The sequence below is a fragment of the Mustela erminea genome, chromosome 10, assembly GCF_009829155.1.
Source record: "Mustela erminea isolate mMusErm1 chromosome 10, mMusErm1.Pri, whole genome shotgun sequence".
NCBI classification, from domain to species: Eukaryota; Metazoa; Chordata; class Mammalia; order Carnivora; family Mustelidae; genus Mustela; species Mustela erminea.
This window is the reverse complement of record NC_045623.1, coordinates 98841746-98853180: the sequence shown is the minus strand read 5'-3', so window position 1 is coordinate 98853180 and position 11435 is coordinate 98841746. Positions and strand designations below refer to the sequence as shown.

Sequence of the window (11435 nt, the reverse complement as noted above, 5' to 3'; positions counted from 1 at the left end):
ATGCAGTGTGGCAGCTGCTGAATCTGTCTGTTCCGTTTGTCAAGGAGAAGGATGGAACTTTAGAGACCGATCTGAAAACAAGGTGAATATTTTGCACTTTTGATACTCTTAGGAACAAATAACTTATTTGGCAAATGGTGTCTTTTTTTATGTTGTTTTTGTTTTGTATTGTGAACAGGCACTGAAGCTGATGTTATTTTTGTTTTGAGAATATTACAGACTGGAAAACAGAAATAAACTATTTTAATGTGTGATGATTACTTGCTGCTCTTGCATTGGGAGACGATGATCTGCTCGCGGACACATTAGCGATGCAAACCGAATTTACGCGTAACTCAACCCACGCATGAATCTTCGTGGCCAATTTCGGGAGTTACTGTCACGGTGCATCAGCTCCAAGAGTAGATAACGCAAAACTGAGGCAGGGAGAGAATTAAGGAAATGTTCCCAAGGGCTCTCTGGAAGCCACCCGATGTCTGGCTGAAAAAACATTCCATGCATCCTGTGGGCTTGTGAGCAGGAAGTTTCTTTATTAGGATCTGCATGTTACTTTCATTCAAACTTCTTGTTTATGTTCACGGTGGTCCTAAAACCCAGATACAGCCCTGAGTCCCTCAGGAGGAGCCACCGTGTAAGGGAAGAAACTGGAGAAATACAGGGTTGTGTACAATATTCTGTCATAGGGCATTTTTTAATTTCATTTATGCAATTTTTAGATCATCTTGAACCAGAGGCTCTTTGGCTCCCTTTTCCCCTTAATCCTCCAACATCTTTCATCAAAACAGTACAGTGCTTCTCTAGTTTTAGTTGTTCAAACTCCACAGAAATAGTAGCTGTTGGATGAAGCCTCTACTGAATGCCCTGATTTTATAGCCTCCAGGGACAAAGTTGTTTGTTTGTTTGTTTTAAGATTTTTATTTATTTATTTGACAGACAAAGATCACAAGTAGGCAGAGAGGCAGGAAGGGGGTGGGGAAGCAGGCTTCCCACTGAGCAGGAGCCCGATGTGGGACTTGATCCCAGGACCCTGAGACCATGACTCCAGCCAAAGGCAGCGGCTTTAACCCACTGAGCCGCCCAGGCGCCCCAGGGACAAAGTTCTAGTGGTATGGACTCTCCAGTACTCAGATCCCTTGCGCATAAATTCTTAAGAACTGTCATCAGCACAACCGTTGTATCTTGAGGAGCACAAGGTTCAGGCGACTGTCACTTTGGGGAGAGCACACAGCATCTCAAAGAGCAGGTTAGCCGCCACCAGGGCCGTGTTGCCTACAAAGAGACAGAACTGAAGGTGAACACGAGGCAGGCCACTCCCACGGCCGAGCCTCTCGGTACTCAACCCTTTTCCCTTTGCGCTGCCTTTCCAGATTCGCCCCCTCTTCCACGCTCTTCTCCGGGCTGCCCAGCCACCCTGTGGACACGCTTCCCCTGGTACTTGGCTCCATCAAGCATCATTCAGAAAGAGCCTTCTGAAATTCACACGGTTCGTTGTTTACCCTGAGAACAGAATCCCGCCACTGCCTCCCTCCAGCCCCCACCCCACCCAGCCGCCAAAGGAAAACCTGTAATAACGGTGTCTATTGTATTTATCACCTACCCTCTGAGGCTAACAGGCCTAAGTCTGGAAGCTTCTCTAAGTCGAAATTACTGGGATGGCATCTGCTTTGAATTTCTCTCCTAAGCCACCCAACCTCCCACTTCTTTAATATTAATAAATATTACTTATGCCTTGACAATTCGCTTCTCAATGAACTATCAAAGAAAGGTAGAACGGTGCCACCCTATTAATAAACCACCAGCTAGTTGCTTTCTCTTCTGCTGTCCGGGCCAGTAATAGCCACCTCCCAGGGGTTTTGTTAATTAGCTCCTATTTGTAAGGTGTGCAGTAATAGGTTTATTTTCTTCGCTGCAAAACATACTCAGCAGGTTCCCGAATTACACAAAAGGGCCCGTCCATCTTCTACTTATCAAGTACATTAATATCATGTAAAACAGCAGCTGCCTACAGATCACAGTATTCTCGCTTACTCACCAAAAGGATCATAGGGCGGCGAAACTTCCACAAGATCACAACCCACCACGTTCAGGCCTTGACAACCCCGGATGATCTCCAGCGCCTGTCCAAGACCAAGCCTGAGTTGTCCACAGCAGTAACCGCTCACAACGAAAAGCAACCACAGAGGCCCCAGTGCCTCTCTCCCAACGCACGCCCACCCTTTGACTTGGAACTATCTCTTTCTCACAATAAGCATCTATCGACGGCCAGGCACACTGGTGGGCATCACGGAGACACAAATGGCCAAGACAGAGCCCCCACTCCCAAGGGGTCCACTGTGGGACAGAATACACACAAGCAGACCAATCACTTCAATGTCATGCATTAAAGGCTTCAAGAAAAGCCAGGCGTAGGGACCCCTGGCAGGCTGAGTCAGTAGAGCGTGCAACCCTTGATCTTGGGGTTGAGAGTTCGAGCCCCGTATTAGGCATAGAGATTACTTTAAAAAATTAAATCGTTAAAAAAAAAGCAAGCATAGGAAAGTGTCACACGAAACAGCCCCAAGAGCTGGGGTAAGGCATCCCCAGCAGTAGAAGCACTTGGCGCAAGGAATTGGCCAAGCAGCTAGGTAGGAGCAGTGCGGCCCAGACTGAAAGACACATGCAAAGACACAGAGATGGAAAGAAATACCAGTAGTTAGATGTGGCCAGCAGACAGGATAAGTGAGGGCAATGGTGGGAAGAGGTCACTTTGTCTAAAATTAGAGTTTCCATTCTGCCGGTGAAAAGCCCAGAATGAGAAGCTGAGGAATGAGAGTTGTGTTTTAGAAATCTCTGAGGGGAACTGATGGAGAATGGCTTTGAGAGGTAGTTGCCCACAGGCCCCCCTTTCTTAGAGGAGATAAGGTCACAGCTCAGGTGTGAGCGGTCTTCCCTCTGGTGCCCAGATATCTATGAGTGCCTCCTCTTTATGTCAGGCACCGTTCTAGACTCCAAGGACAGGGGAGCACATGTGGCAAGAGCCCAATCCTCCTGGAGCTCACCTCCTAATTAAAACCACACTCTGAATCTGCCTCTGTTTCCTGACACTCAGCCCACGGTCAGAGCTTTATTTGAGTGTTTCTAAAACATCTGAACATCCACGATCGGCGGTTAATCCCACCGTGAGCACTTTTTAAATGGAACCCCAGAAAGAGAAACTTAGCATTTTTAAGCGGGGATACTGGCATATGTCCCCCTGAGCCAACCACACATGGATCAGAGGCAGAAGGCTCAAGGAACAGACTATCCAATCCCAAAGTCGGTCCACTCCTCACTCAACAAGAGGGTCCAAACTTCAAGCAGCCCTGAGAACAAAGGTCTAACCCCTCAGCTTTTAAAATCCTGTCCTGACCCCGAAGACTCACCCACCGCAAGTCCCAGGGAAGTGGGGAGTTAAGAACCCCGCCCCCCAGACACTGTCCCTGGTGGAAGCTGCTTACCTGACTCGGGGTGAGACCGGCAATCTCAGGGGTGCCTGTCCCCGGGGCATAGGCGGGGTCCAAACTGTCAATGTCAAAGCTGATATAGATGGGTTTGCCTCCCATCTGCTGCCTCACCTCCCCCATCAGAGGAACCAGGGACTTCATCCAACAGTCTTCGGCCGGGACCACCCGGAAGCCCTGAGGAAGTCAAGAGCAGGACGTCAAGCCTCCCGCAGGGCGTTGTTTATTGAGCATTTTGTAGGCGCCAGCCCCACGCTAAGCGCTTCTGCACACACGACATGGGACCCCCAGTCTTCACGAAGAGGGAACTGCCATCCCCACTTCGCTGGTGAGGAAGGGAGACGCGACGGCCCTGAAGAAGCAGGAAGGAAGTCACAGCGGACCTGGGGAGATAGGATCACAGAGAGGCTGGGCTCGAGCTTCAGTGAGGGAGGAACTTAGCACCCCTTGAAGGGCTCTGTCCAGGAAAAGGGCCCTTTCGCGCTCTAAAAGCAGGCGACTAGGGTCTTTCCTGTTGGCCCCTTGTCATTCGTGTTTACCTCTGGCCAGGGGCAGGGGGAGGATGAGAACTAGAAAGATGGCCCCTGGCCTTGGGTTCAGACCTCCTCCGCTCTCTCTGAAGCCAGCCACAGCGCCGAGGTTGGTGTGTCTGTTCCCTCCACACCCGGGCGATGAGAGGCCCCCTGTGCCTCGTGCACTCACATCCTCTCTCCTCTCTGTCCCACGCGCCCCTCTTGGCGCAAACTCGGCCTTCCTTCCTGCTTTTCTGAACTGGGTTATTAAAACCCCAGTGCCGTCCAGAGCCACCATCAAATGGGCACCACAGAGCAATGCGCTCTGCAGGCTGGGGGCAGAGGCAGGGGCATTTGGTTTGTCACCTGGCTCCGGCTGTATCTGAAAGGATCCAAGGTCATGGCGGAGCCCCGGATGCCGATCTGCACCACGCGCTTACAGTCCAGGAGCCCCTCGTCCACACAGCGGCGGAAGGGCGACCCGTGGTAGAGCTTCTCTCCAAGGGCCGTGTCAGCTGTGTCCATGTGAGCGTCCACGTGCAGCAGCCCCACGGGGCCATGCCTGCTGACAACAGGCAGCTCAGAGGCCAGGCCTCCTTCTGGGGCCTGAGCACCGCCCCCCTCCAGGCTCCCCACACTTCCACACTTGACCTTTCTTAGCCACAGGCAACCTGGCATCGATGACCAGCCTTGCAGCTGGTTCCTGTCTTTAAATCACTTAACGGCTCAGAATAATCAGCTCAGAGAAGTCCAGCAGAAGACAGACACGTACACTGCTTCAGCTGCAACCAACTACCTACCTATCACCCAGAATGTTCTTCACTTAGAGCCGCAGAGGCCCAGACGGATAAGAATGAAGGATGGAGGCTCAGGGGAGCTTGGCAGAGCTCCTCAGAGCCACCCTTTCTCCAACCTTGGCACCAAGAAGCAGCTTCAACCCAACCCTCTCTCCATCATCTCCAACAGCCCCGCCAGCCACCGGAAAGCAACATATAACCTAAATCAATGCCAGGCAAGCAGAGCTTCCAGAAAAGACTTGCACCCGCCTACCACCGATGAAGATGCTACCCACGTATCCTTCCCATGTATGAATTCTGGAGCTGTGCCGCTTTGGCCCTTCTGCCTCTTTTTCAAACTAATTAACCCAAGTTAGTTCGTCCCTGGTAGACCTGCAGGACCGGAAAATCCATTTTCTCATTCTCTGGGGAAGGGGCCCTCTCAGGGCCTCTCCTCAAAAAGCAATACCCCTGTGTATTGGGCCTTGAAGCCAAACAGAAAGTGAAGTTAACAGGGTTTGTGTATTTCACGAGGGGCCCATCTTCCAAAGACAGAGACACACACTGAGCACGCGCACCAGAGCAGATCTAGGGCGAGCAAGGGTAGCCACAAGTGTTAATAATAAATTGTTATTTATTATTATAATAAATTATTATTTGTAATAATAAATAAATTATTATAAATAAATATTATTATATTATATAATTATATATCATTATAAATAAATAATAATATTTTATAAATAATATTAAATTATTATTTATTATTACTGGCTCCCAGCTGGTGACTGATAGAGACACCGGGAGCTCAACCTTTATTTTGATCCACAGAAGCAACTCAGTCGGGAATTTCCCATCACCCCAAATAACCTGAGCCAGCAGAGGTCACGTGATACCGTCTAGCGGCAAACCACTCATTCCCCAGCTCCTGAATCTCGAAACCCTTGTGCACGCCCAGACGCTCGGGACTTACTTTTTTGCCATCGCTTGCAGAATCGGATATGTGATTGTGTGATCTCCACCTGCAAAAAGGAAGAAGAAAACATCTCGAACGTGGGTAAGAGGAGAGGACCATGCATCACTGACGGCAGTCTCCCGACTGTCCGGTTGTGCCACTCTTTTGATTAGGCCAAAGAGCTATAACCTCAGCTAACGTGAGATCTTATTCAGCGGTGGGAAGATGGCCACTGGATGTTTGGGATTACATAGTCCTTTCAAAGAGGAAACGGAGAGGGCACCTGGGTGGCTCAGTGGGTTAAGCCGCTGCCTTCGGCTCAGGTCATGATCTCAGGGTCCTGGTATCGAGTCCCACATCGGACTCTCTGCTCAGCAGGGAGCCTGCTTCCCTTCCTCTCTATCTGCCTGCCTCTGTCTACTTGTGTTCTCTGTCTGTCAAATAAATAAATAAAATCTTTAATAAAAAAAAAAAAAAGAGGAAACGGAGAGCCTGGGTGGCTCAGTCCGTTAGATGTCTGCCTTCTGCTCCGTTCATGATCCCAGGGTCCTGGGATCGAGCCCCATGCCGGGCTCCCTTTTCAACGGGGAGCCTGCTTCCCCCTCTCCCTCTGCCTGCCACTCTGCTTACTTATGCTCTCTCTCTCTCTCACTCTGTGTCAAATAAACAAACAAAATCTTTAAAATTTAATTAATTAATTAAAATAATAATATAAGGGTTACCTGGGCAGTTCAGTTATTAAGCATCTGCCTTTGGCTCAGGTCGTGATGCCAGCATCCTGGGATCGAGCCCCGTATCGGGCTCCCTACTTGGCGGGAAGCCTGCTTCTCCCTCTCCCACTCCCCCTGCGTGTGTTCCCTGTCTCGCTGTGTCTCTGGCAAATAAATAAAATCTTTTAAATAAATAAATAGAATAAAAGAGGGAACAGATGAAAGCATACAGGTACTATGCCTGGAACAGGTCTGTCCAATAGAACTCTGAAGTGACGGCCATGTTCGCCGCCTGCACTGGACACTGGACAGGACGGTCACTAACCACACGGGCCTCCTGGAATACAGCTCATGCTGGAAGGATCCGCATTTCCTATTTTATCTCATTATAATCAACTGTAACTTGAATAACCATCTGTGGCTAGTGGCTGCTGTACAGGACAGCTCAGGCCTAGAAAAGCATCACCGTGGACCACCACTAATAACAACAATAGCTAACATTTATTGAAGCTTAAAATACGCCAGTCACGATACCGGACACGTTGTAGCCACTTTCAGTATATGCCCCTAGTGCTAAACAATGAGGAGATGCTGGTAATATTATATTCCCATTTTACAAGTGAGGAAATGAAGCATAAATAGCCCGTGAGAGGTGAGCTGAGATTTTCAAACCGAGCCATCCAGAAACCGCACTCCGCACCATCAGGTTCTGCACGCTCAGCCCTCTCGTTGGGCAAAAATACATTTGGAGATTTAGAAAAAGGTCTGTGTCATTTAACGACTTGTGAACTGGAGGAGAAAGAAAAGTAAGTGGGAGCAGAGGGAAAGATGCTTTATAGGCTGACAGAGACCCTGATGAGAAAGAAATACCCCCTAGCAGCATTCTCTCAAATAAAGTCATTAAAAGTATGTCCCTGAGGGGTGCCAGGGTGGCCAGTCGTTAAGCGGCTGCCTTTGGCTCAGGTCGCGATCCCAGGGTCCTGGGATGGAGCCCGGCATCAGGCTCCCTGCTCAGCGGGATGCCTGCTTCTTCCTCTCCCACTCCCCCTGCTTGTGGTCCCTCTCTCACTGTCTCTCTCTCTCTCTCTGTCAAATAAATAAATAAAATCTTTAAAAAAAAAAAAAAAAAAAAGTATGTCCCTGAGAGGGGCCTGGGGTGGCTCCGTTGGGTCGGCGCCCGCTCTTGATTTCAGCTCAAGTTGCGATCTCAGGGCTGTGAGATCAGCCCTGAGTGGGGTCTGTGCTCAGTGTAGAGCCCACCGAAGAGTCTCTCTTGTTCCCCTCTGCCCCTTCCACCCCTACCCCTGCGCAGGGGCGTGCGCACTCTATCGTGCTCTCCTCTCTCTTTCAAAGAAAGAAGGAAAGAGAGAGAGAGAGAGAAAGAAAGGAAGAAAGAAAAAGAAAGGAAAAAGAAAAGCATGCCCTTGAAATGGTTAAAAAAGCCACAGCTGAGTGAGGTTCTGTTGTGAGCCTTCCCGAGGCCTGGAATCATGGATAGGACAAAGCTGAGGTGGGGAGAGGAACTTGCTGGGATGCAAAATTTAAGGGACACCAAAAAACTGAGTCATTAAGATAAATGCTATTTTGATGTAATTTTTTGATGTAGCTATTTTGATTTTTATAAATCAAGGTCAAGGCCAAAAAAAAATCTAGGATAAGAATTTTTTTTTAGATTTATTTATTTATTTGAGAGAGAGCACAGATGGAGAGGGGAGGGAGCAGAGGAAGAGGGACAAGCAGACTTTGCACTGAGCCCAGAGCCAGACACGGGGCTCAGTCCCAGGACCCTGAGATCATGACCTGAACAGAAACCGAGAGTCGGACGCCCAACCGACCTAGCCACCCAGGTGCCCCTCCATGTTAAATTTTTAAGGGGCGCCTGAGTGGCTCAGTGGGTTAAGGCCTCTGCCTTTGGCTCAGGTCATGGTCTCAGGGTCCTAAGATCGAGCCCCATATCAGGCTCTCTGCTCAGCAGGGAGCCTGCTTCCCCCCACCCCTCTCTCTGCCTCCCTCTCTGCCTACTTGTGATCTCTCTCTGTCAAATTAAAAAAAAGAAAATCTCAAAAAAAATAAAATAAAATAAATTTTTTAGAAGACAGAATCAGTAACAGTGCTATTCCGAACCATACTGGAGCCTCAAAAGGGCGAAGCCAATCATATCTATTGTTGACTTTTTGCCAACCCCCCAAGGTGAATGCCTCACTTGCCTCACCCTAGTCCATCCCTGTCGGCCATGAGTCCAAAAATGTAAACGGCCTCTCCCCAGAGGTTAAAACACATGAATCAAAAATATTCTCTTTCTGGGGCACCTGGGTGGCTCAGTGGGTTAAAGCCTCTGCCTTTGGGCGCCTGGGTGGCTCAGTGGGTTAAGCCGCTGCCTTCGGCTCAGGTCATGATCTCAGGGTCCTGGGATCGAGTCCCGCGTCGGGCTCTCTGCTCAGCAGGGAGCCTGCTTCCTCCTCTCTCTCTGCCTGCCTCTCTGCCTACTTGTGTTCTCTGTCAAATAAATAAATAAAATCTTAAAAAAAAAAAAAAAAAAGCCTCTGCCTTCAGCTCAGGTCATGATCCCAGGGTCCTGGAATCGAGCCCCGCATCGGGCTCTCTGCTCGGTGGCAAGCCTGCTTCCTCCTCTCTCTCCGCCTGCCTCTCTGCCTACTTGTGATCTCTGTCTGTCAAATAAATAAATAAAATATTTAAAAAAAAGAAAATTAAAAAACAAAAAAACATTCCCTTCCAGCTGTGTCCATATTCACAGTGGCCTCCCCTGAAGGAGTAGCTACACCCAAGCCTGAGATAAATGAACTCCAGCCCAGAGAGCTACACTTGTCCCCACAAACGCCATTACCCAAGGTCAGGGGAATACAGCCAGCTGTTACAATTTTCTGATAGGCCTCTCGAATTAAACGGCAGCTATCCTGAAGGTTGTAAAGATTGACGTTCACATCGCCTAGGTCTGCAACCATGAGGGACTGGAAGGGGAGGGCCCCCGTGCTAGGGTTGACTGTCCGAAGCATCACTGATTCTTCCCGGATCCGCCGGGGTCCAAATCTGGAGAAGGAAAAATCACCCTGTGAACCACCCCAGAAAGGTCAGAGGTCCTGCCTCCACCAGGATTTCTTAACCTCTACACTGCTGACATTTGGGGCTGCATGAGTCTTTGGTGTGAGTGGGGGGCAACCAATCCTTGTAGGATGTCTCCTCTGATCTGTAACCCACTAGATGCCAGGAGCAAGTGGGATAACCAAAAAGGCCTCCAGACACTACCAAATGTCCCCGGGGGGCAAAATCACCCCTGGTTGAGAACCACTGATCCAGGCTATATATATATATTTTTTAAGATTTTATTTATTTGACAGAGAGAAGCACCAAGAGAGGGAACACAAGCAGAGGGAGTGGGAGAGAGAAAAGCAGGCTTCCCGCTGAGCAGGGAGCCCGATGAGGGACTCAATCTCAGGACCCTGGGATCATGACCTGAGCCTAAGATAAATGCTTAAGGACTGAGCCACTCAGGCGCCCCCCAGGCTGCATACTTGAAGACATCAAAGGCACGAATTTAGGGACCCACCCATCAACAATTTACTAAATGACATTAGATAATTTCTTAATCTCCATGAGCCTCAATTTCCTAATCTGTAAAATCATGTACTGTGTTGTTGGAGGAATGGAGCAAGGTCATCTCTGCAAAGGGCCTTGCATTTAGGAGACATTTAATAAATGGCGGCATCCATGTTCGCGGTAAGGGGGCAAGCTGAGCAGAAATTAGCTGATGCTCACTCACTGGGAAAACAGATTTTACTTCCACTGCCTCCATCTTAGAAAAAATGCCTTGGGGTCCCTGACTGGCTCAATTGATGGAGGTAGAGGGTGGGACTCTTGATCTCAGGGTTTCAAATTCCAGCCACACACTGTGTATACAGATTAAAAATAATAAAATGAGGGGCACCTGGGTGGCTCAGTGGGTTAAGCCTCTGCCTTCAGCTCAGGTCATGATCTCAGGGTCCTGGGATGGAGCCCCGCATCCGGCTACCTGCTCAGGAGAGAGCCTGCTTCCCCCCTCTCTCTCTGCCTGTCTCTCTGCTTACTTGTGATCACTGTCAAATAAATAAAATCTTTTAAAATAATAAAATGGAAAAAAAAATTAAGTAGTCAAATGTGTTTTTTTAAAAAAATCCTTGTATTTGAGCAATTCTTGATCAGGTGACATCTAGAGGTTTGGGGAAGGGGCATCCAGTTTTCCCTCTTCTCAGAAATAATGTCGCCTGCCTCCCCCGCCCCCCAACCCCCAGCCCCACAGCCACCCAGCAAGGCTCAGGAATCAGTGTGTGGGGAAGGCTCGGGTCACCAACAGATGACACCCGTGACCAGCCCTCACCATTGCTCGATGCGGGAGGAGGGAAATCAACGGTCTTTCCAACAACGAGATTGGGAGCCTCCGGGGGCAGCACCAGCTTCCAACCCCACCCTGGGTGAGCGGAGGTGCCCATCCCTTTGTCTTGCGCGCCCAGTGGCCATCGGACGGTCCAGCCACCTGTCCCCCAATCCTTCGGACCTCACCTCGCCCCGGGCCGGTTGGAGGTCCCAATGTCCAGCGGCACCCCGACGAAGGCGGCGTCCAGCCCCTCGGGAGAGGCCTGCACTGGCAGCCGCATCATGGAGCAGACGCCCACCGTCCGGGCCACGAACTCGGAGCTGGGGGGCTGGTTCCGGGGCGCATCGGAGGACCGGCTGCTGGAGCTGCGGCCCGGGTGGCAGAGGCCCACGGCAGGATGCGCGCCCCTGCCGACCCCCAGACCCCGGGCGCCCCGGGAGGCAATCCACCGAAGCATGCCTCCCGCCCGGTCCGCACAGCGCCAGGCCCGCGGGCTGTGCCGGCGCCGCGCTGCGCGCGCTCAATGAGCCGGCGGCCTGGGGAACTGGGCGGGCGAGGGGCCGCTCTCTCCCCGCCCCCCTCTCTGGACTCTGGCCTCTGGCTCGCTCGGTAAACAAAGCCAGGCCCCGGCCTC

General features: G+C 50.4%; 1 protein-coding gene across 2 annotated transcripts; it reads right to left on the bottom strand.

Annotated features, from left to right (window-relative positions):
- Nucleotides 1-1016: 1016 nt before the first annotated feature.
- AGMAT (agmatinase) lies at nucleotides 1017-11404 on the bottom strand. Of its 2 annotated transcripts, XM_032302928.1 has the most exons (7): nucleotides 10987-11397; nucleotides 9278-9480; nucleotides 5741-5789; nucleotides 4358-4553; nucleotides 3477-3656; nucleotides 2033-2117; nucleotides 1017-1269 (listed from the first exon to the last, which is right to left on the bottom strand). In XM_032302928.1, the coding sequence occupies exons 1-7, from the start codon at nucleotides 11256-11258 to the stop codon at nucleotides 1196-1198; spliced, it is 1059 nt and encodes a 352-aa protein (XP_032158819.1). In that variant the 5' UTR covers nucleotides 11259-11397; the 3' UTR covers nucleotides 1017-1195. The 2 variants fall into 2 exon arrangements, with proteins under 2 accessions (XP_032158819.1, XP_032158820.1); XM_032302929.1 differs by lacking the exons at nucleotides 1017-1269; nucleotides 2033-2117 and adding an exon at nucleotides 2154-2770 and having other exon boundaries at nucleotides 10987-11404.
- Between the last annotated feature and the right edge of the window lie 31 nt (nucleotides 11405-11435).